Genomic DNA, 24,724 nt, shown 5'->3' on the forward strand with positions numbered 1-24,724 from the left:
TAATAACTTGAATTTTCAGGTTTATATAGCCAAGGACCGAAAACAATGGCTTGCTGTGATCCGCAGGAATACCACGAATTCCTGAAGAACGGATCGTCTAAGTAAGTAAGTAAGTTTTTTAAACTGTGCAGTTAAATTGGCATTAACCTGCAGTAGCGATTTTTTTTTCAATTTTTTGCTAATTTCAAAATTTCAAAATATTATAAAAAAATTAAATATCAAATATCAAAAATGAAAAACCAAAGAGCTGGATAATTTCTGTTTATGTCGACAAATTGGGTGTTATTGCTCTCATTTTGAAAATTTTTAGAAATTTACCAAAAATCGCATAGTCGTACATCAACTTTATCCGTTTTTCACAAATAAAAAAAATAATTCAATACCTTCTTGATTTGGAGCAGCATTCTCAATGCCTTCTGTAGTCGTTGGCATTTGTGGTGCTGTCGACTTCTGAAAAAAGGCACAATAAATAATGGGGGCACACAAAAAGCCAATGAGAGGTGCTCAAAAACAATAAGAGCACACATTAGAGAAAAGAAGAGTTCTGATGAATGAATAAGCAGGGAGGGGACGACGAAAAGTGGCTCTGGGCACTTGTCTCCAGAAGTCAAGAAAAGTGGTGGGGCCGTTACGCGTGAAGACGTCGCTTTCAATTTCCGCACGGGACCCCCAACCCCAACCACACACACATGTTGTCAATCAAAAACAAAAACCCAACAACATGTGCTTTCGAGTGCTTATTTTCTGATTTTCAGGGAGATAAATGGGCATCGAAAATTTAAACAAGTTTAGGTTGTAGACTCAAATCGGTCTATTGCATCATGTTGTTCCTACATTTTTCAACGAAAATGTGTGAAAAATCACTTGGGTTATTTAAAAATAGCATTTATTTCAGCCCAAAAATTGAGAAAATGCTAAAAAAATGGCCTGAAAGTTTTGAACAGTCGATTTCCGAATTATCGAATTATCAAGCTTTGTTTTTCGGCAATTGATAACTTTCAGATATCTTCTCAGCATTTTTTTTTCATATATTTCAGCTGATGTAATTTTTATTTTTGGGTAATCCAAGCGATGTTCTATATTTTGACGCTAATTTTCAATGAACGATGTTGAACCAACATGGTGCATCAGACCATTTTATAGAGCTCGTCCACCCCTGCCAGGATCTGTTATGGTATATTCTTATCTTCACAGTTTAGGGAACGGCATTTCATAAACTAATTTTACTATATAAAATTAACAAATATGTGAACTATAGTGATCCCTAAACTAGAGATCGTTGCGAGACCCATTCAGAAAACATAGTGCGCCTTTAAAGTGTAGTGCCAAATTTTCACGAAAATACAGTAACACCTCACGAATAGAATGGGATTATGATGTTGTGGTGCCAAACCACAACATGAAATTACAGAAAATTCCCTACAAAGTGCAAATTAGGAGGTACACTAAGTGATGAGTGGTTGGAAAAAAGTTATCCTAACGATGAATGAGTACGAAGAAGGAGAAGAAGATGTGTGTATGTATCGGAAGGGTGAGTTGAAGCTTTCTCTCTCTCTCTCTCTCTTTCCACATTTTCCATCTTTGTGAGACAAGGCGGTCGTGGATGAAAATCGAGACGAGAGTAAGTGGGCGCTCTGTGTGTGTGTTGAGTTGAGTTGTTGCACACACACGGAGAGCCTACCCACCCCATACACACAATCTCACATTCCTTCTTTCGGAGCAAAATGCAACTTGAAAAATGAAGAAGAAGAAGAAGAAGAAGAAGAAGAAGAAGCTGAAGACGACGATGAAGGAAAAAGAAGACATTGTGGGTACGGATGAGGGCCACGAAAAAAACGCGAAAAAAGTTGAGAATGTATCGAGTAAAAGGCGCGGAAAGAGCAAAAAAGGAAAAAAAAGAAGAAGCAGTTGATAAATGAACTTTCTATCTGCAGAATATAAAGATGACGACTCTTACTACGTGTACATTTCAATAGAGTGCAAATGATGATGGCAGAGAATGAAAAAAAAAAGATAAAAATAAATGGCTCATGGAGCTCAAGAAGTAAAAAACCCAGCGGAGAAGACGTTCTATCTAAGCAAACAATTGAAAAATTTGAAGGCTTCACATCAAGTGGTGGTTAAGATGGCGCCAAACATCGGACATTCCCTAGAGGGAAAGGGCCGTTCGGAAACAGGGGGAGCAGCCGACATCTCGTGGGGGTCATTGGGGTAATTTTTGGTCTGTTTTGCACATAAGTTACTGAAAATGGAAATCTTAAAATTAATTGAAATTACCAGAAAATTCGAAAACAAGATAATGTTCTATTAAGCCAATCTGGATATCTGGCCAGAAAAAAAAAACTTAAACTTAATTTTCCAGATTCCCAAATTCCTGATTGTCATAACTACTATTTTTCGGTGAATTTAACGAATAATTAAGTTCTAGTATTTCAAAAACCGCCTAGAAAATTATTGGGTTAGTTGCCATGGCGATGGGTTGTTTTTGAAAACAAAAATATACGAAACAAGTAATTAAAAATTATTTTTTTCTTCTTTTTTTTTCAACTAAATTTTTTCATGAGGGCCTGAATGCGGAAGTGGAAGTAAATAGGCTTTGGATATAAAAGAGTATTAAAATATGAATAAGTTAATTTGAATGTAGGAGTTGAAGAGTTCAGAAACACAAAGAAAGTAAAGTAGGAAAACCTATAAAAATAAATAGAAAAAGACACAACTTTTTCGTCGTTTTCTTATAAAAAAATATATAAAAAACTCCACAACGAATAAATCTGACGAATAGTGTGTGTATGTGTGTGTGTGTGTGGAAACGAATACAAGAGACAAATCTAAGAGATCATTGAGATGTTGGAGTCGGCGAGAGATAGGAAGCAAAAGCGGCTCTCGCGCCTTGTTTAAGCTTCGCCGCTGCGACGACGACGACTACACGCGAGCATATTTGAATACACGGAGAGAAATGAAGAAAGAGACAAGAGGAGAAGCAGGCGAAGGCGTTGACGACGACGACGATGATGATGATGATGATGGAGCAGAAAACAGACGACGAGCGAAAAGTTGGCGCTGAGCACCCCGAAAACCTAGAAGAAAAAAGAGCAGAAAAGATAGATGGATACAGGGAAGAAAATTTTGAGAGAAACGATTAAGATTTTAAGATTGTCATGACTAAAGAATTAATGTGAGTTTGGGACTAAATGAAAATAAACAAAAATCTGGCAAATTTGAACTTTGAAAAAAAAATCCTAGATTTTTAGAATTTGGAAATCGTCTCGGAAAACATGGCCTCGGAAAATAAGGGCAATTAAAATAGGTTGCCGGATGATTTTTTTTTCGAAACTTTTATTGGAAATTTTTTTTTTGTCTGAGAAATTTTTCAATATAAAAAAAATTCTGGAAATTTAGGAAAATTTTTAGAAACTTTTAGGTATTCATAAAATGTTCCGAAAAATGTTTCCAAATTTGTCTGTAATTTTCTAGCATTTTCAGAAATTTTCAAGCTCAAAAAAATTATTTGGGCTTTTCCAATAATTTCTAGAAGCTTTTGGAAATATTCAGAAATCTATTGAAATTTGTCTGAAACTTTTTTTTTTGTATTTTTCCCGGGACCATCTTTTTTTGTTTAATTATTTTATTTTAGAAAAAACTGTCCCAAAAATTTCAGTCGAGCTGGCACAATTTTTCCGATAAAAAAACATTGGAAAAAATAGATGGAGTCAGCGAAAAAGTGGTTCTAACCAAGCGTGATGAAATCTTGGTATAAGGGACCACACAAAACATGTCTTTATTTTTCTGAAAACGGCTTGATATTTACACAGCATGATTATTTACCTTGCCTCTCACACCACAAAACGTATCGCCTTTCAGTTGTGTGTTTTTTTTTCGGGGAGCCGAGATATGGCAGGTTTCCGTAATAGGAAGTCTTAATTTTTTATTCCTTTATTATTTTGTTTTTTGGATTTTTGGATATTACAAATTTGAAATTTCAGAAAATACTAGAAAAATAATTGAACGATTTTTAGAAGCTGCTCTTTTTTGCCGACTAGTACTACGGCTCAAAAGGGAACAGATTCAATCCGAAAAATCCAGAGAGGGAAGACGGAAGAACTTGTTTGTGCATTGAAAATTTGAATGAATAATTCACAAAAGTGACTGAGAGACACCATGACTTGGGGCGAGGGAGCGTATGATTTTGACGGCAATGAGAAGAGGCACATTGGCAAAAAATGCAGGAAAATGATCTACTCACCGATTCGGAAGGAGCCAATGTCGAGGGAGACGTCGGAGGTGAAGGGAGAGACTGACTGCTGGTGATCGTGTCACTTCGTACCGCGCATTCGTTCTTCAAAAGATTAATGGTTTGTTACATGTATAAAAAGTGGAAAAATCAAACTAGAAACGTCTACATGTAAATTTTCCGAATGGATAATCTGAACCATTTTTTGAATATTTTGAAAATAATCAATTGAAACTAGAGGTATTGAAAGCGTCCCTGAAAGGTTAGAATTTCCAAAAAAAAATTCAGGACTACATGTTTGGCACACTCAAACGGGAAATTTTTAATTTTTAAAAACTAATTGTAAGCGATAACTCACCAAAGCCCCATTCCTTCTTCTCAACACAATTTCAATATTCTGATGCTGATCACAACACTCTCGGACTACTGCTGACGCTGCGACGTGGGAGATCTTGTTGAGAAGGCGTCCATTGATTTCGAGAAGTTCATCTCCGGGCCGGATAGCCAGTGGACAAGATGGACGGACGTTCACAACGAATACATTTTGTTTATCTCGATCTCTGTAAATGTTTTGAAGGAATTTCATGAATTGCGTTTTGTGCTACTTTTCTAAAAACTTTAAAATATTTTCAGACTTTTTAAAGTTCCGAAAGCAATACTAATAGATTCTACTTTACCAATATTTCTATAGTTTCAAATCAAAAACGATCTGAACTCACTTATTCCCTGCCAACGAAATCCCGAGACCTCCATCCGGTCGTTCACATGCAACAAGAACGAGCTCTCCACCATCCGAATCGTATTTTCTCTCGATTTTTCCAGCTGTATAGAAAAATTTCGATGGTTCTTCTCCGTCATTTTTAATTTGAAATGCCGCAGAATCATCGTCGATTCCAAGTGCTCTCATTGCATCAGCGTCACGTGTATCAAATGAGGTAGATGGTGACATTGCCTGTGGCTCATCTTCGTGTGTTTCAGAGCTACTCACATCAGATACTATAAGTGGAGCTGTTTCGTTAGATGGGGATTTTTTGATTATTGTAGATTCCTGCCGATGTTTCTTAATGCTTCGTACACTTTTCTTACTTTCAACTGACATTTCTCGTTCTACACTTTTCTGCTTTTTAATTTCTTTACGGTCGTTACTCTCCTTTTGACTGGAATTCGACTTTGCAGATATTTTTCGTGGAGGAGTTTTCTCCTTGACTATAGAAGTTTCTTCTACTGGGTTTGCTTCAGGTTGTTCCCTTTCTACATCCATACTTCTCCGTTTAACTGTATTTTCTCTCTGGATATCCGGTGATGAACTTGTTGCCTCTTCCTCTTTACTTTCAGACTCCATTGATGTAGTTGTAGTTGTTGAAATTGATGGTGGTGGAAAGTTCATCGCTGGTTTAGATGTTGATGAACCACTGCTGCTTATCATTGGTTTCAGTGGAGTTACGAGCGCAGTCGGTGGTAGCTCTTCTTCGGGCTTTGCGTTCTCAAATCTTACAGAGCCAACTGTGGAGTTTGATGCTGAGTTGATCATGTTCTGCTGGTTCGTGTGAAGAGATTGAAGAACGAAGCGAACCGGATTCGATGCATTTTTGATTGCATTCACCGCTTGCTCGTGGGTCGCGTCACGAAGATCCACGTCATTTACCTGAATAATATGTGAATTAGTTGTCGACCAATGGAATTTTGGGTTAAAGAAGAAATAGGGGATGTGAGGAATATACCGAAAAATGTAGTACATAGTTAAAGGTGCAGTAGAGTCAATTTGGGAATTTGCTTCAAATGAATGACCGAATATAAATGTTTAAAAAATTTGAAAAAATGTAAAAATTAATAAACTTTTTATGATTTTGTTTTCAATTTTGAAAAAAAACCTATTTTAGACCAGTTTTCAGTTTCCATTAAACTTACGCTAATAACTCGATCTCCCATATTCATCTGTCCACTTCTTCCAGCCGGACTATTCGGTAGAACACTCTTGATAAAAATACCACAGACAGTATTTCCAGTTCCGGGGAGTCCACCTTTCTGAGACACTTCCACTCGACCACCAACAATTGATATTCCGAAAGACTTGTTAGGCTCTCTGACAAGAGTCACTGTTCTAGCTTCTCCCCAGTATTTCGAACGAACTAGTTGACGGGCCTGAAATTTTGGGCTTCTTATATTTTTTTTTTACTTTTTAAAGTTTTTACCTGATTCTGAAGACTTTCAGATCCGGTTGAAGGTGTCCTTGACGTGACTCTTGACATATTGCTATTAACTTCAGTGCTGTTAAGTGCCTGAGTCTGTAGACCAACCGACTGCTGACTAATTGAAGTCGTCGTCGATTCGTCGTCTTTACTATTTCCTATTGCTTCTGCTGTTGGAGTCGATGTTGCTTCAACTTCTGCTCCTGTTGCTGCTGTTTCTGCTCTATCCACATTTTCTGCTTGCTCCTTCACAACTTCTATTTCTTCTGGAGCAGTCACTTCACCTGCTAATTTGATGCCACTCGGAGAAATCGATGGAGGCACTTCAGAAGATTTGTTTTCAGGCGATGAAGGTGGTGTTGCTTGTAGAACTTCCTCCTCAGTGCTTAGAATGTGAAGCTGAGACGTCCGTTGTCCAGAATGATATTCTAGTGATGAAGCTGTTGATCGAGTCAGAACTTCTTCAAGATCCCGAGGAGTTGGTTGAACTGATGCAACTGGACTTTTCGGAGGTGACGAGAGAACTTCCGGCGGTGGAGGTGGAAGCGGTGGGGATTCCAATCGTTCTTCTCGCTGAAAATTTAAAAATATTTGGTTTAAGATATAACTTTAAATATTTTTGAATTTTTACTATTTTTTATTAGTGCTGCACATTATTGTTCCATTTCAAAAACTTATAATTTTATATTTCGGTTCGTTTTTAAGATATCAATAAACAATTAACCACAAAACTATAGAAAAAGAATAGAAGAATATTATTTTAATTGAAAATTGTTTGATAAAACAACAATCAACCAAGATATGAATAGGCAAAGTTAAGCAAGAGAGGTGCAGAATATACGATACCTAAATAAACTTTATGATCTTTTAAAAGTCCAAGCTAAATATTTCTAGAACTGGAGAACAAAATCACTAAAATCGGTGGATTAATATATCGAATCTGTTTCAAGGGATTCCCAATTCTAAGATCAATTAATCAGATTTTTGATGCGACCGACTTGGCGTCACTACAAGTTTTCTATTAAAAAACTCGATATTTGCAAAATTCAGAAAACAAAAAATATTTGTTATTAAAATAAAAAATGACTAAAAGGAATCTATACGAAAATTTGCCTTTTTCCCTCGAACAAAAAAACTGGGAACAATACATGATCATATTTAGCTATAAAAGCGTGTCGGTGTATGGCTATCCAGTTCACTAATCCGTAGGCTCTTTCCCGCGAGCACACATACACACCAAAAAAAACGACAGGGGAAAGCTTTTGAAAAAAATCGATTGAACTAGTGGACGCGTTTCACTGCATCTTAATACTACACCCAAATTCGATTACCTTGTGGTTGCAGTTGCTCCAATCTTTTGTTTTATGCAACACTCTCAGTTCGATTGTCGCATCGGTGATGGCTTCCTGGAAAAAAACAATTTTATTTCTTTTTTAAAAACAAAATTGGAGCCGGAGCATAACCTATAATCTGACACCACTTTCTATTTTTATTTTTCATGTGGAAATGTTTTATTGGTCGCCGGAAATTTTTTTATTGGTCGCCAAGATACGCATTAAAAATTATAGGTTATTGCGTTATCTTGACATAAAAAATCTATACAATAGCAGGTGTATTTAATTTTCCATCTCAAGCTTCAATGCCAGAAAACGGAAAAAATGCTCTGAAAAACGCCAAAGAAGAAGAAAAAATTATAAGTCTATTAGCGCAGGATGTATAGAGAGATAGAGCAAATGGGCGGGGGCATTGGAAAAGGGAAAAAGCCTTCGCTCGGTCGTGTTGGAGGATTATCAGTGGAAAAAAGAAGGGGAAGAGCACAGACAAAATGACGTTGAGGTGGGCAACCACGTCGTTTTTTTTCTAATGAGAAATTGAGGTGGCAGGTTTTATTCCAAAAATTATCATGCGAAGCTTCACTGAATTTCAGTGACTTTCAACTTTCAGGAACGTGGTGCAACCGTGAATAATTGCCGCCCACGCCTGCATCAAAATTTAAAAATTCAATGATCGTAAGGAACATTTATGAATCATAACTGTTTCAACATTTTGAAATAAAAATTAATATACATAGAAGTGTTGCAATATATTTTATTATTATGAAAATTTTATTGTACATAGTTAAAAAGTAGGAAAATATTTCAAATAATGCTTGAAATTCGAGAAAAAAGTGGCAACTTTTAGCCATTTTCTCAATTTTTTAAAAACTGTTTCAACATAAAACTATATTATTTTCTATATCCTTACATTCAGATTTCCTTTGGAAAATCAGATTGTTGAAAAAAAAGTAAAAACTTGAAACAACATTTCCGCGGATTTCTGGAATTATTTTAGAAGTGTAATTAAAAATTTAGAATTGATTTCAAGAAGTCTCAGTATGAAATTCTATAATTTAGACCATAAAATCTTTTACAGTAAAAAAAAATTTCTACTCAATTATTTAATGTATTTTAGACAAAAGTATTATGGTGACTTTATTTTAGTACTGCTCACTGAAGCGCACACCTTGTTCAGAAAAAACGAGAAACTAACTTTTATAATTAAATTGACAAAATCATCAACTTCCACTCCATCAATCAGCCGGCTCATTCGATTCCTCACTTCTTGCTCATCATGGTGGGACCTACTACTTCCCTCCGCTAGATCGAATGTCTGAAAATAAGCAAATTATATAAGGTTCAGGGTTTTGGAGCAACTTACTTTAATATGCTCCGACATAGAATCCGTCATTATCGATGGAGCTTCAGTCTCATCATCTGTCATCTCAGTTTTAGATTGACTCTCTTGGCGTTGCATAAATGGACTCCGATAGAATTTGGGAAATACTCTGAAATATGTGCAAGATTTAGAACCTTTTCAAGTTCTTACTTCACTAAATTTTAATTTAAAAAAATAACGATACAAATTGGTATTTTTTAAAAAGTGTTAGTATAGCTCTTACTTTGGCGAAAGTCGATTAATAATCGGAGACGACGACTCGGAAGGCCGCTGAAACCTCTCTTTCCAAGTTTTTGCATCCGCTGATGTGATGTATGTGACACTGAAAGAGACGGAAAATGATGAGTGGAATTGGTAAAAGTGGTGGAATGTGGGGAAAGAAGAAGCAAAAGAAGAGGCAAATGCTAATTAGTAGTACTAGAAATGGATGAGGTTGTTGGAGCAAAATGAAAGAGGACTAGAAGAGGGAAAGGAAGAGAACCTACTTGCAAAAGGTTCCCACTAGATTGGTCCGTTTCAGAATTGCTCGAGCTTGTGAGTTGGTCACATTGCGCAAGGATTCGGTGTTAATTTTGGTGATGAAGTCGCCGACCTGAAACAGTTTTAGTTATTTCAAAATTGTTATCAAAATTCTATGGTTAAGCCTTGATAGATGAGGATTTTGTTTTTAAAAAAATTTCAGACTACTTTGGGTATTTTAAGACAGACCCCACTCCCCATATTCCGCATTTCATCTTTAAGGCTAAAAAAAGTACATAAAGTTGGAAAAAAACTACTTTCCAATTAAATTCGCAGGCCAGCTTTTTTTTTAAATCCGGATTTTAGGAAAATGTTCCCCAAATTTTCAGGAGAACTCTCTTGGATATATCATGTTTTAAAGACTTACTTGAATCCTTCCATCCAAAGCAACAGCCTTCTTTCCACAGATACTTTTCACTACACACCCGTTGACACCCTTATCCTTATCCCCGTCTAACACTGCTCCCAGTGGAAGTGCTCCTTTTTGAAGCTTCACTGTCCGTTCTAGATGAGTTGGAAGAAATACTACGTCGTACGCCCAGGATCCTCTGAAATAATTGGGTGATTGATTTAGTAAGAACCCATCAAAAAACATACCTTAAAGAAATCGGCGATCCACATGGAGAAACCGATCTTGTCGAGCACGGAGACCACGATGTCATTGAGAATTCCGACTAGAAAATTGTGAATTTATTAGTGGACGAAGGAGAAGAAATGGGAGAAAAAAATGTAGATATAATAAATCGGAAGTTAGTAGCCATTTCAAGGAAAGCGCTAATCTCCGGAAATCGGGAAGGCTTGAGAAAGAGAGAGAGGGACGAATAAATCTCTCTTGCACCAATCCGAAACCCGAAACGAGAGTGCTTGATGAGAAGAGGTTATTATATATTTTTCGAATTCGATTGATTTATGATATGTCTTAATTTACCGATGGTTTTTATGGGGGTTTTGGAGTTGTTTTACCGAGTTTTTTAGAAGTGAATTTCGTTTATGCAAAATTTCCAAAAAAAAAACTGTACAAAAAATAGTTAACTAGGCTGAAACTGTGTCGAAACTAGCCAATAATTGGGCGGGTTTTATTCAGGAATTCATGAATTCTTTAAATGAGTTTTTGAATGTAAAACATCACTAAACATACTCGAATTTTTCAAACCCTTTTTTAACAAACTCGTTCTTATAGAGATCAAAAATAAGATTGAGCAAAAATTGTTTGAAGTGGAATTTCGATCCCTAGCGGAAGCAAATTTCAGAGTAAATCCTGCTCAATTTTTGGATTTTTTTGGAAGGTTAACAGCGATTTTTACCAAATTTTAATGCTGCATTTTCTTTGTATCTAATAATTATGTCGTCCGAAAAATGAAAAAAAAACTGTTTTTTATATTCCACGGCGGCGAATTTCATAATAAAACTTCTCAGAACGTGTTCAAAAAATGGAGATACAACATTTTTAAGTGCCGAATTTAGCTAAAATTTGAGAATAAACATTGGGATTTTCAACTCCCGTAAAAACAATTTTAAACTTGTTTTTTTTAGAAGTCTCCTTGTGGAATTTCGCCCCGTTTCGAGTTTTCGAGATTATTTTATATAATAAATTCTAAATTCAAATTTTGAGAATTTTTGTAAATCAATCGCGTTCCCGAGAAATGGCAATTTTTTCAATTTTAAAACTACTTGTTGTTCATTTTCAAAGTGCAGTGTGAGGCTTTTAAAGTGTTAAATGAAGCAATAGAAGTGGAAAAAATTTTAAAAGGAAAAAAACATTGAAAACATACACCCTCGATACTCCGTTCACTTCGTGCTGCTGACGGACTTCTTGACGGATAATAGCCCTGAAATAATGGACAACGGACGGTGAGTAGTGAGAGTGAAAATAACGGCCAAAACAGTTGGGTGTAAATGTGATATTTTTTTGTGTTTTTTTTTTGTTTCTTCGATACTTTTTTACAAATCAAGAGGGCTAAAGCTGAGCACAGAGCACAGGAGGAGCCGGAGCACAATGGAAAGACAGCAGCCGGATAGAATTAGGCGAAAAAGGAGAAGAAGCAGGAGAAAAGAGAAGATGAGGCCTTTTGTGCAAAAAGTGCTGCTTTTTCAATAGAGAAGGCGATTTGAGAAGAAGAAGAAAATTTGATTTTATATTTTCCAGTGTTTTTGGGAATTTCGAATTTCCAGTGGAAATTTAATTCTTTTTGTTTTCGGGAAGGCTTCTAGATGTTTTAGGACGATGTTTAAGACAATCGTTGGGTACTCACTTGAGGATGAAGCTTTCGATATTGTTCAGCTGTACCAATCCACACAGTTTCCTGACTTGAAGTGGTACCGGATGTCTGAAAATTGAAAAAAAAATTGTTGGGATACTTTTATCAATATGAAGTCTTTTGTGGTAAAGCTAGCTTTCTGGCCAACTTTCTTAGTTTCTTGCTGTTTTAAAAATTTCCGCCCGACACTGTACGAGTTGCAAATATATTTTTAGCAGCTGACACTTATCAGGCCCATGGATAAGCAGACATTTCACCATGGGCAAATTGTTCCGGCGCTTTTAGCGGTCGAAATATATTTTGCCGGTTGAAGTAGGCAGCCGACACTTAACAGGTTTAGGAAAAAAAACAGTCAACCTTCATAGGAAATTTACTTGAAGAAAGCTACCAATAAAATGTTCAAAAAAACTTACATATCTCCTTCGACCCCGTGGACTTCTTCCTCTCGCTAGCAATCGTTCGCTTCTTGAGCAAAGTGGTGAGTGGGAGGTGAATTGTGACTGAAATTTCACCAAAAGATGATTGACACCAACAATAAGAATTTTTGGTGGGGGACTAGTAGTACTAGAAAAGACTAGGGGAGATTATATATGCAACACGCATTCATCCGCGAAAATTTCTGGAAGAAGAAGAAGGAGAGGGAGAGAATTGAAAGGGAAAGAGTAGAAGAGAAGAAGAAGAAGTGGACAAACAAAAAATGACATGAATTTTGATGAGGCCGATTTCGAGAAATTCAAGAAAAATAATATTTAATGGTCAGAGATACTTTTTTTTGGCAATTTATTTTCAAAAACTGAGTGACGTCACTGGTGTCTTCCCAGTTTGTATTTTTGGTGTTCACTTTCAATTTCTAAAGCGGAAAAAGTGACTCACACTACTTCTATTGTTTAATTTTTTTTGATGATATTTCGTTTCAAAAAATCAATTCTTCATTGGAAAAAATAAAGCAGGGAAATTTTGCGGTTTTTGGGTGAAAAATACAGTATCCGGTCTCGGCACGACAAATTTTTGTAAATTGCAAAAATGCGCCTTCAAAGAGTACTGAAATTTCAAACATACGGTGCTGCAGAATTTGAAAAATTTTGCGTCATTTTTCTCACGATTTTTTGAAATTTATGTGTTTCTGTAGAAAAACTAATATGCAAAATCGATGAAAATTCCACAGCAACAAAAGTTTGGTAATACAGTACTTTCTCTAAAATGTGTCGTGTCGAGACCGGATACTGTATTTTTTTACCCAGTTACAAAATTGGGTAATATGCAGATATTATTCCAATGCATCAAATTTTACGCGAAAACTTTGTCAAGTTTGCAAATCCCATGAAAATTCATTACATAATATTTTTTGGCAAACGGGAAATACTTCAAAAAAATGAGTTTTTTTTTCTTTTTGTCAGAGAAAAAATTGATATCTTATTTTTGAATAAATTCTAAAGAGACAACAAAAAGACGAAGCCATGAAAGAAAGAAAAGGAGCGGGTGAAGGAGGAGAGGACCCGATATTTTAGATAAATTAGCGAATATATATTCCCCAATTTTCTCATTTTCTTCTCGTTGCATATATATGCTCATCCTCTCTCTCTCTTCTGCTCTCTTGCTCTTTTCACACGTCGTCGCCTAGTTGTGTCTGCTCTTTTCAGGGCGTGTAAATGGGGAATGAGTGAGTGAGAGAGAGGAAAGGAGAATGGATGGAAAGTGGTGATGAGGACATTGCCGTGAGCATGTATGTGCTTCTTCTCACTTTCCAGGAAAATTAGAGGACAAGAGGACCTCCTACCCCACTAATTCGAATTTCAATCTCAAGCATCAAAACAAATTTCAGGGTTATTCTAAGATTTTCGCTGAAGCTGATTTGGGATTATTTTGCAGAAGTCAATAGAATTATTTTGTGCAAATTTTGTGAAAATAAACTTAGCGCAATCATGTGTGCTATTTTCTGGAACCTCAACTTTGATAGATTATGGTTCGGCTTCGTTTTGAAAGTAGAGAAGTGCTAGTAGGGACATTGTTAAAATACACTCAATCAACATGGTCAGAACTACTGAGTATCTAAAAAAACAGTTTCAGATTCTTCTAAAGGTACAGCCAGACTTTTGGGAGTTCACGAAACTTTAAAGAAATCTGTACTTTAAAAAAATTTTAATGCATAAATTCAAAAGTTCGATAGTTTTTTTGCTCGGAAAAATCTGAGAAAAAAATGTGTTCTAAAAAAACTGGGCTGATATTTCTCGAACGCCTACTCTACATTGAAATCCAGTCCTATCTGGGTGACTAAAAAAACCCCAAATAAAAAGTCCCCAAAAATGAAGTAGAAGCCTTCTGTGGTCGTAGTAAACAATTAGAGAGTCGAAAATGTTCTGAGCATAGCTCTCTTTCTTTTTTCGGGCCAACAAAGCCCATTTTCTAACTTTTTTACTGGAAGGGAACAAATATATTGACAGGGGTGAAAACGGGGTGCTAAGAAACGAAAATGTTTGGCTTCAATTCGAAGAGCGTTTTATAGACACCGGGAAGAAGAGACGAGGTATCGCATTATAGACTGGGAAAAGTGAGTCAGGCGATATTTTTTTTATGGTGTTGCATTTTTAAATCAAAATATTAGGCGGTAGGTGGAATTGTCATGGATATTGCCATGAGGCTTTACTAAAACTTTTCAAAAACCATAACTATTTCATCTGCCAAATAAAATTCAAAAATTCAAAAATTGTTTCATACCTGATCAACTGGAATCGGTTTCGCAAGTCCTAGCCTTACAGGTCCCATTCGAGCGGCTTTCAGCACAGCGACTGCTCTTTCGAGGCTGAAATTGTTTAATTTTTTAATATTTGATTTTGGAGTTCTTTGAGATGTTTAAGGTATTAATTATTAAAATTTTGAAAAGCTATAGTAGTCGACACTTTTTTTCAGATTCAGGCAGATGACAGGTGAATTTTGTTGCACAAAAGTTGGATATGAATCATTTTCAAATGTTTTTCTTTCAGATTTGGATCATGATTTCATTTCTATACAAAAAAGTGATTGATTTCTCCCTACCTGCTATTGGACAAATCATGATTGTTCACAAACAACAAGCGATCGCCTGGAACGACACGTCCATCGGCTTGAGCAACTCCTCCAGGTACAAGGGATTGTACAACAATCACACTTTCGTCGCGATGTGTTGGATCCTGGAAATAATATCGTATTCTTTTTTTTTAAGTTGTTGAGAGAATTCCATCATTTTCACCTATATTTTGATAGACTGTTTCAGCTGGAATTTTAAAATATTTCAGGAAAATAATTAAATTATTTTTTACAGATGTTATACGCATAAACTAATACATCCAAAACCGATCAACCAAAAAAAGTTATTAAAAAGCAGGTTTTAATTTTCAGATCTGAAAAATTAAAAGTCGCGGTTCATTTTTTCAATTTCAGGGTTTTAGAAAATGAGTTTTAAATTTTAAAAATTGAACTTATTTATCATGAAATAATAACCTTATAATCAACAATTGAAAATCCTAATCCTCTCGAATCTTTACATAAATGAATGACAAGTGGTACACAATTCCACACCGCCAATCCATGGAAATTTTCCAAAGATTTCGACCGTAATCTCCGTGATACTCTTTGCAAAAGATGCGTTGTTTCGGCTCTTGTAGATGTTAGATCAATGTCTGATTTTGCTTTCACAACTGTTTCCTGGTTTGCCGCCAGAAATGGAAATGATAATGGAAGTTGTTTCTCGTAAGTTGTTGGTTCGAAGACGTGAAGGTGTTGGGATCTGGAAAAGGTTTTTAACGTTTCGTTTGAAACTACATTATTCTGAAAATAATAAAAAATAACCGTATTTCCGATTATTTTCCGGTTACAAAAATCGAAAAACTGTTTCTAAATCCCCAATTTTCTTAATTTTTAATTATAATTTCCGAGTAAAGCTGGAGTTCAAAAGCTCACCTCCTTGCCACAATCAACGTTACAGGAGCTCCAGAATGTACAGCTCTTGTCAATGCTTGTCTCACAGTCACATGAGATTCTCCATATAATGGAGAATGATTGACTTGGAGTAATTCGTCTCCTGCTTGCAGAACCTTCGTCTTTGCTACAGGTCCATCTTGACGAATCGATTCGATATAATGATGTGGGCAGAGTTGTGCTCCATTGAGCACATCTACAGTACCTTCTAACGATATTCCTAGCCCTCCGTCGACAGATTGCCTATCCGGTTTAACAACCGCCGCAATAATTTCAATATCATCTCCTATTCGACTTTTCCACTCTTTCACTAAATCCGGATTCGAAAGCTTCACATCAATCACTTGCGTCTCCGTTTCCTGTTGTTGCAACATTTTTAGGCATTGAGCTTGCGGCGAGCTCAACGGGAAGCGGACCAGTTTCAGTTTTACTTGATCTCCTGATTTTACAAGAGTTCGGACACTATCCGCATGTGACATGTGCTCTAGAGTTGTGCCGTTGACCTGGAAAATAGGGAAAGTTTAGGGGTATTGGAAACATCACTAGGCCCCCCTTGCTCCAGTTTGACAGTTTATATCTCGGTTGCTTCAGGTTTTATCAAAAAATTGTCAACTAACAAAAAACGTGCAATATATTTATCTACATTTTTGCAGTGAACCAGTCTCTGATAAATCTTAAGACAGGCGAGATTAAAACCGCCAAAGTAGAGCAATAAGGGGTGCAAGCCTCTTTAGGATAATACGGAATATTGTCCGAACCCTCAAGATAGGTTTTAAAATGGTTTTATTAAATAAAACTAAAATTTTTAAACAATAAAAATTTTTCCATAATACAAATTATTTTCAACCTTTTGCTTACACAAAAAATTGATTGAAAATTTTGAGAATTTTAACCATACCACGCTAATTCAAATCTTACCTCTAGAATAAGGTCGTGCACTTTGATAACTCCACTGGACGAGGCAGCCGAGCGTGGAACCAACGACTTGACAAAAATGCCACCGATTTCTTCTGCAAAATACCTCGTATTTCACACTACGTATCCGTTTTTTTTGTTGCTCGGTGGTTGGAGGGCGATATAATTCAGTTTAGAGCCTCTGAGCAGATTCAGTCTATACATACACAAGAGGGTCCTTTCTCTCTGTCTCTTTCTCTCAATGCTTATTTTACTTCTTGCTCTCCTTCGGTCCCCTCCTCTACGTCTTCTTTTTCTTCTCTATCGACTTAAGAAGACGACAAAATGCACTAAATTCGATTTACGGGTTCCCGACGGCAAGGCGCCGCCACACACCACACACAAATTGGCTCTTCTCCAAACTCAACAAGATTTGTGTATAGGTCCCTTACACGTGTTATGGTGGATGGGTAGGGTTCTCGTATGACACTTACCCTTTTTATGAACATATCCAGCTACAGTAATCCCGAGACCTAGTGCCGGATCACGATGTAATGCCACGTCAATCAATTCAAACTTGGTTGATTCCCAATTTTCCCGCAAAAATACTGTGAGCGCCTGAAAATCAAAGAGAAATTGATAGATCTTTGAAAAAAAAGACAGCAACGGACAAATCGCTGGTTTTTTTTCAGTTTTTTTTTTTCAGAACTCGTTTTAACAAATTAACAAAAAAACCTACCATTTCCTGTAAGGATTTGAGCGAAATCCGTGAAGTAATCGAATTACTATTCCGTTTACTGCTACGACTAACACTAGTCACTACTGAATTCTCGTCTGACTGGCCCGTCTCCACTGTTGGTGACCGTACCATTTCTCCTAATTCATCTGAAAAATAAATTGTTTCGGAGAAAAACAGATGCAAATATACCTTTACTATCGATCTCATTTTCCTCTTCCTGGTGATCTTCTTTTGTCTTTTTACAACCACCACCTCCATCTCCATCACCATGTTCACCATCATCACAACTACTTTTTCGTTTGTCCCTCCGATTATAATTCGGTGCACAATCACAAGGTTTCCTGGAAGTTAAACAATTAGTTTAATAGTGAAGCTTAATTTTATTCAAAACAATTAAAAAAATTTTAGTGACTTCAGATCAAAAGGTCAGAAGATCAGAAAATTTTTAGAAAATTTGTTCCAAAAAAACTGACCTAATATCTATTGTGTCTGGTAGATACGTTGTGATTTTGATGGGTTGCTCTTTTGATGTAGTCGGCTCAGGCTCGGGCTCTTTTTCCTCTTTTTCCTCTTCAATCGGAACACAACTGATCGACGGTGATAGTGTGTTGGGTGTCTGATTTGCAGTCGTTGATGGTACCGATGTTGCCATCTACAAAATTATTGTGTTAGTTTATTTATTAGATTCTTCATGATTTTGAGAGCTGTTTCTAGTGTTTTTTTTTTTTGTCAGAAACTGGAGCTACAAAATTAAAACAAATATTATAAAAACTAGGTTTGAAAGTTGATAACTTTAACCAAAAGCTCACTTGTCGCTGCAAAGCCTCCTCGAGCGTCGTGGCACAAAGAGCCGCCTTTGTGGCTAATGTGAAGCACTCTGAAAATATTTTTTATTTTTACTGAATCTGTACTTGATAATAGCAAAAAACTCGAGATTATTAATTTTAAGCTTAGATTTGAGCCAAAAAATAAATGAAGCTATTGTAGAAGTACTTTTAAAAAAAGTTTTCAAAATGGCAACGGTACAATTCGGTAGTTTTCAGCTTATTACTCTGAAAATTTCAGCTGGAATATTCAAGAGAGATTTGAAATAGTTTGCGATTGTAGCTGCTTTTGAACGGAATGTCTCACTTCTCAAAAAAGATTTTTAGAGAATCCATGTTGAAACCCTTAATACAGTAATATAAACCCTGACCATTACAAATGTATGTTTCTGTTTTGAAAATGTTTTGTTTTAAAAAGCAACGGACACTTGGACCGCCACAATGTCAAAAGAAAGAATAATCGAAAATTTGGCCAAATACATTCTCTTGAAAATTGGACAATTTTGAGTGGGAAATAAGCCTAGAAAACGACGCAATTGCAGTAGTAAAAAAGAAGAAGACACGCCAAATTGAGTTGGATTTGAATTTGTGGGTGGGTGAAGGGAATAGCGACCCCTGTCCCAACTACTTCATTAACTGAGTTTTGTGCGTTTATGTGTGTGTCTGTTTTTGTTCGAGTACCATCATTTGTTTCAAAATTTCAAGAATTTCGACTAGCAAAAAACAAGTTGGCGCTTTAAAAAAGTTGTCCTTTTTTTTAAATTTCAAAAAAGCGGAGGAAAATCTAAAAATCCCAGACAAGCTATCCAATTGGAATTTTATTTTATTTTTTACGACCCAATTTCACCAACTTATTCAAAGCTTTCAGATTTTGAAGCAAGAAAGGGTTTTCTATGTAGGCGCCAAAAACGGATGCCTGCCCGCCTGGTTGACTTATGACTTCCATGGTAGGCAGGCAGGCTACCGTTCTGTATAGGCGACCTAGGCACCTTTACCCAGGCCTTCTGCTAAAAAAAACACATGTATTCTTTTTCTGCATTTCATAATTTAATTTTCATCAAAATGGGCGCATCGAAATGCAGAATAGAAGCGAGAGGCCGGCAGGTTTCAGGCAGGCCCTGAAACCGCGCCGGCCTGCCTATAGGTTATTATATATAATAGAAATACTATTCCGAGACCTGTTGGATTTATGCATCAATGGCGGAAGACAAAAAACTGCAGAAGTGCAATTTTTTTCTTGTAAATTTTGAAAAAAAAACCGAAAATTGATAGGGGAGCTGTTTGTAAGCCACGAGCCTCTGGAGCACCAGAATTGTGGGCGGGGTCAAAAGAAATGGGTGCAACTAGCAACTCGGTAACGAACTTAGCCATAGTCCTCCTCTTCCCCTCTGTTGGAAAAACGCAGGGCACAGAAAAACGAGAATATGGACGAACCGGCAGGCAGGCGCGGAAAAAAGAGAATGAGATGGGACACAGACAACGGAGGATACACGGAGCAACCGACGCTAAAAAAACGGGGGTCTTGCTTTGCGCGGGTGGAGTATAGGGAGCAGAAGAAATAGAAGAAGAAAATGAAGAGAAAATGGACATGGAGAGAGACTCAACGTAGGTCCTGCACACACACATATACTAACAGGGGTCCCCTGTATCATTAATTCTCACACTTATTTCGGGAATTGACCAATGCATATTTCCGGGTTACAAAACCGCCAAGTAGATACTTTTACGGCAATATTAGGTTATTCAAGAAATCTATCAACCTCGTAGTGTTTTCAGTCGCTAATCTGTGTGTTGCGGTCAGACTATTGAGTACAATTTTTGAGCAGAACCTGACTAGAATCAGGTATATTAGAGAATAAAATTTAATAGATCAAGAACCAAATTTTGGCAATATGTTTAGTATACTCCAAATTATTGAAATTTCGAAACACATTCGCATTCCTTCTTGTCTATATTCACATTCTCTAATATCAACTCGTACTCCAATTCAATAGGATGAAAAAAAGGTATGGCGGATGTATTGTGACTGACGGAGAATATGTACACAAATTCAGATGAAGACGTACATATGAAGAAAGAGGTGGAGAAGATAGAAATGAATGCTCCGAAAATATGTAAATGTACTGGAGACGCCAAATTAGGTAAAATGTTATTTTCGGCGGCGGCGGCGCAGTGTGAACATTTTTATACTACGAGCAGAAAACAGTACCGGAAAATGCTCTTAATATTATCAGAAAGCTGCTTTTGCCGATTTAGTCAATCCATGGAAAAATGTATCGCTTCAAAATACATACATAAATATTTAAATAAACAAATTTGTTTAGTAAAAACAATTTTTCTGATACATTTCCCCCTACGTCAGAATAAAGCTTGGATGCCAAAATACCGGATTATCAGCTTAATCAAGACTTAATTTCATGCTTCTCAAAAGTTGCTTCCAATTTACCAGATTAAAATGTTCATCTGTTAACTCCCAATGGATCACATCTCAAACTATGATTGAAGACAGTACTAATATATCGGACCACCTCTAGAGAGCAGCCATGAAATATTAGAACAAAAGTGTGCTCCAAAACAACTATTCAATATTCTTTTTAAAAAAATGCGAAATTCTTTGGGAGGAGGAGCATCTTCTTGCTGACAGCTGTTCACAAGTCGTGAAAACATAAAAAAAAACGAATGCATGTTTCGAGGAGGGGAAACTTTTGTGAAAAGACAAAACCAAAGAGAATAACATTCTTCTACTTCTCTTTTTTTTATAGGTATTTTATGGTTCGGGTTGTGTTCCGATTTTTATAAAGACAGGAAAAAATGAAAGTGGGAAATTCCAAAAATACCTGGAGTATCTATTGGTTTGTCTGCATATGCGATTGGTCGCCCAACAATCATATCCACTGTCGGATGTTGATGTCTCAGAATTGTAGCAACCTGTAAGGAACTAACAAAGTTAGAGTAAAGATTGTGCGGAAAATATTTTTTGCAAACGTACAAAACTGTTTGTATCAGTATGATAATCCTACTTTTTGAATGAAAAGTTTTTTAAAAATGTAGAAATTTTTTGTGGCAATTATCAGGAATTATTTATGATTTTTTTCTGACTTTTCAACAAAAATTATTTTTCCAGTTAGAACGAATTTTTCTATCTTCTATCTTTCTGTATCAAATTTTAATTCAAAAATTACAAAAGTCAACGTGCATTTTCAAGAAATCCTTTTATGGTTTTTAATACTGTTTTGCATCTGATAAAAATTTGAATTTGGAATTTTTCTTTGCTTAAATAATATAATTTGGACCATTTTAAGAATAGACATACCTGCTGACTGCTCATCCCGTGTGAGTTGATATTGCCTATTTGTAAAATGTGATCCCCGGGCTGAAGGCGTCCATCCTGTAAATATATTATATTTTGATTTAGGTATTTGGTAGACGTTATAAAATAGTACTGATCCTTGGGAGATTCCATATGGCTACAAAAATCAGTTTTAGAATCTGTTAAACTCGGTCGAATTTTATAAAAATTTCAGAAAAAAATGCTCAACCCTCTAAAATAGTTTAGCAGATTCCGGCCAAAAATTAACTTTTCACAACTATGATCTGATATATCATTTAAATCAGTTCAAAAATTTTTTTCGAACAAATTTGAACTACAATAAAATTATATAAACGTACTCTATGTGAGAAATTTTTACAAAAAAAAACTCACTTTATCTGCAGGACTGCCTGGTAGAATAGTTTTAACAACGACTCCAGTACTTGTTCCACCGACAATTCCAAATCCAAGACCTCCAGTTTCTGTGTTCAGATGGATCACTTCAACTTGTGTCCAATCACCAGATAACTGAAAAATGTTGGGATTTTTTTATAGCTGAACGGATATTTTTTCAGATTTTTGATTGTGTTTTCTACAGGTTTTTTCTGAAAGACTGTAAGCTTAAAAGTTTATTTCCCAACTAACATTACCACGCGACACCTGATAATTGACTTTGTTGATCGCGAACTTTTTTGATTTTGGCATTTTTCATTTGGTCAAACTCGTGTAAGTAGTAGAAGATGAAGTTCTGGATCTACCAGACAATGGAGAAGCTACCTGCGGAATGATTGATTGATTGTCAAAATGATGAATGAGACAACGAGAGGTGTAGGAGATATAGGAAAAAGGAACAAGACCACCCCGTATCCCACCACAAATATTGGCAACTGGACCATGAAAAAAACAGGAAAGAAAACTAGAGAAGATAGGTGTGAAACAACCGGAAAAAGAACAACTTTTTCTGGTTTTTCTTTACCGGAGACAACCGGTTCTTGAACGAATGACGTTTCTGAACTCAAAAATTGAAACTATGTACTTCATAACTTTACAATTCTTGAAACTAATTTTTTACGAAATAGTCGAAAATAAGAAAATGAACATTTTGTAAAATGTGCAGCAAACAAAGCTCTTTGCGTACAAATTTGTTTATTTTATTCCAAAAAATTTTAACAGCAATGGCAATTTTCAGGCACTTTCAAGTTTTTTTCCAACTTTTCAACATAAATAAGTATCATTTTCCGATAGAAAAATATTTTATTACATTTATATTCGAATTTTTAATTTAAAAACGTGGTTTGTCATACTGAAATAAGCAGTTTTGCAAAAATAACCACGAAAATAAATTCCTACGAAAATTTTTAGAAACTGTTAATTATAATTAATTTAATTATAAGCAAACAATTTTCAAATTAAGAAAAAAGAGTCTACTAGAATTTTTGGCACACAAAACGGGATGTACAATTCAGAAAAATTTCGGCAAAAATTCTTCAGATTCTAAATTTTTTATTGTAAACCCAAAAAAAATTGTAGCAAGGCTGAGATCGTGGCGAGACCCAGTGAAAATATGTACCTTTAACTTTAAAGTGAGGCAAAATTACGATATTAGTTTTCCTAACAACTTTAAATGAGTCTATAAAAAAGAGGCCAATTGGTAGATCATCTGACAGTTATTATAACCATATGAAAAATTCCTCCTTCCGTTCCTACATATGTTTTGGTGGGACGAATGAGAATAGAAAACAGGGATGACACATAAATTTGTTAGTGAAACTTGGAGAACAAGGAGCAAGTAGATTTGAGAGCTGTAGTCTTGAAATTCGAGATGCTCTTTCTCTCTTTCCCGAACACAGTGAAAAAGAAAGAGAGGGACTAAAGTGATTGTGGGAGATGGAGGGTCTCGATGGGAAGATATAAGCACGGGCGCCGAAGAGACCCGTGTGGGAAAGTCAAAAGATATGATAATTGTGAAAGATGATAAGAGATAAATCATTCAGGGGTCATCATCACATTTAGGTGAGAGGAACGGGGATTGGTTTTTGTGGTTTGGATGTTCAGATTGGCTTTTTGTATAGGAAAAGCTTTTCCAAATTTTGGGGTTTTACAATTCTACTTCGCCGTAAAATTTAAGACACTGTCGATCTTAAAAATTTTTTTCAGACCATTGTTAAACTACTTTTGAGGCACATAAAATTGCTCCGAAAGTGGGGAACAGTAGACGATATTTTTTAGGCATTGCAGAACTTTCAGATTTTTTTAAATTTTTTTCAAAGCTTCTAGAATGTTTTTACATTCCTAAATACCTTGAAATCATCAAAAATCTGCAAAAACATGGGGCAATTCTACAGACCTCGAAAGTTCAGAAAAATTACATTGAACATTTTGAGATGGAATTCGAAACAGTCCAAACAAAAAGTTGATTGGGTCAGGAATCTTATACATTTAAAAAATTTAAACCAAGACATGGGAGGGGTCTATTTTGATATTTTGTTTTACCTCGAAATTTTGAAAAAAAGATTTCTACGCTAAAGATCAATCGAAACCAAATTCAAATTCAAATTCACTAGACACAAATTTTTCTTCCCTATTGAAAAAAAAGGCATTTAAGCTCATTTTAACGCCTATTCAATCTGAATATCCGTAATAGTAACTTGTCAGAAAATGCATAGCCTGGTGGAGAGGGATATCACTCAAGAAAATCTCAGAAAACTACGAGTCAGCAGAACAAAAGTGGAGCTGATTGCACAAACTTCTGATGGGCTCTGCCGCTTTCATCTTTTTGTTTCCTTTTTAGTTCTCGTGAGCATTCGAGATGAACATTATAGTACATCGGTTTTTTTTCTCACATTTAAGTTGAGCTTTCAAGATTTTCAGATTTTTGTACAGTTGAGAAATGCTTACCACCATGGGAGTTGCTTCACGTATAACACCGACAACCAGGTGCTGTTTGGCAGAGATCGATTTGTGGCACGCAGTTTCGAATTCCGACTTTCCTATCGTTTCTGAAAATGCTATATGAAAAAAATTAATAGTATTTTTAAGGATTCAAAAATCAATCAATTACTGTTTGTTTTTGATTTTTTAAAGCTACAAA

The 24,724-nt window shown here is 35.9% G+C and overlaps 1 protein-coding gene and 1 non-coding gene across 11 annotated transcripts in view; one reads left to right on the forward strand and one right to left on the reverse strand.

The window, feature by feature from the left end:
* Nucleotides 1-24,724, reverse strand: part of mpz-1 (PDZ domain-containing protein) — a gene marked incomplete at both ends in the record, with an annotated part of 39,492 nt that overhangs the window by 3,470 nt on the left and 11,298 nt on the right. For 4 of the 10 annotated variants that reach the window (NM_001026867.4, NM_001377854.2, NM_001377853.2 and 1 more), the window contains 30 exons: nt 384-450; nt 4,244-4,336; nt 4,590-4,791; nt 4,951-5,876; nt 6,140-6,373; nt 6,424-6,993; nt 7,752-7,826; nt 8,950-9,069; nt 9,118-9,244; nt 9,359-9,457; nt 9,621-9,727; nt 10,022-10,202; nt 10,252-10,328; nt 11,427-11,483; nt 11,907-11,981; nt 12,326-12,412; nt 14,628-14,712; nt 14,946-15,079; nt 15,390-15,675; nt 15,849-16,369; nt 16,785-16,876; nt 17,255-17,378; nt 17,500-17,645; nt 17,689-17,840; nt 17,973-18,151; nt 18,309-18,376; nt 21,161-21,251; nt 21,637-21,711; nt 22,027-22,161; nt 24,532-24,632. In NM_001026867.4, coding sequence (NP_001022038.2) covers nt 384-450; nt 4,244-4,336; nt 4,590-4,791; nt 4,951-5,876; nt 6,140-6,373; nt 6,424-6,993; nt 7,752-7,826; nt 8,950-9,069; nt 9,118-9,244; nt 9,359-9,457; nt 9,621-9,727; nt 10,022-10,202; nt 10,252-10,328; nt 11,427-11,483; nt 11,907-11,981; nt 12,326-12,412; nt 14,628-14,712; nt 14,946-15,079; nt 15,390-15,675; nt 15,849-16,369; nt 16,785-16,876; nt 17,255-17,378; nt 17,500-17,645; nt 17,689-17,840; nt 17,973-18,151; nt 18,309-18,376; nt 21,161-21,251; nt 21,637-21,711; nt 22,027-22,161; nt 24,532-24,632 — 5,286 coding nt within the window. Of the gene's footprint in view, nt 1-383; nt 451-4,243; nt 4,337-4,589; nt 4,792-4,950; nt 5,877-6,139; nt 6,374-6,423; nt 6,994-7,751; nt 7,827-8,949; nt 9,070-9,117; nt 9,245-9,358; nt 9,458-9,620; nt 9,728-10,021; nt 10,203-10,251; nt 10,329-11,426; nt 11,484-11,906; nt 11,982-12,325; nt 12,413-14,627; nt 14,713-14,945; nt 15,080-15,357; nt 15,676-15,848; nt 16,370-16,784; nt 16,877-17,254; nt 17,379-17,499; nt 17,646-17,688; nt 17,841-17,972; nt 18,152-18,308; nt 18,377-21,160; nt 21,252-21,636; nt 21,712-22,026; nt 22,162-22,278; nt 22,339-24,531; nt 24,633-24,724 lie in introns of those variants that run through there. The other 6 variants (NM_001129127.4, NM_001083157.4, NM_001267333.3 and 3 more) reach the window with 6 other exon arrangements.
* C52A11.5 lies at nt 16,887-17,034 on the forward strand. Its single transcript, NR_051621.1, has one exon. It is a non-coding gene; the product is annotated as an Unclassified non-coding RNA C52A11.5 (non-coding RNA).

Source organism: Caenorhabditis elegans, chromosome II (genome assembly GCF_000002985.6).
Source record: "Caenorhabditis elegans chromosome II".
Classification (NCBI taxonomy): Eukaryota; Metazoa; Nematoda; class Chromadorea; order Rhabditida; family Rhabditidae; genus Caenorhabditis; species Caenorhabditis elegans.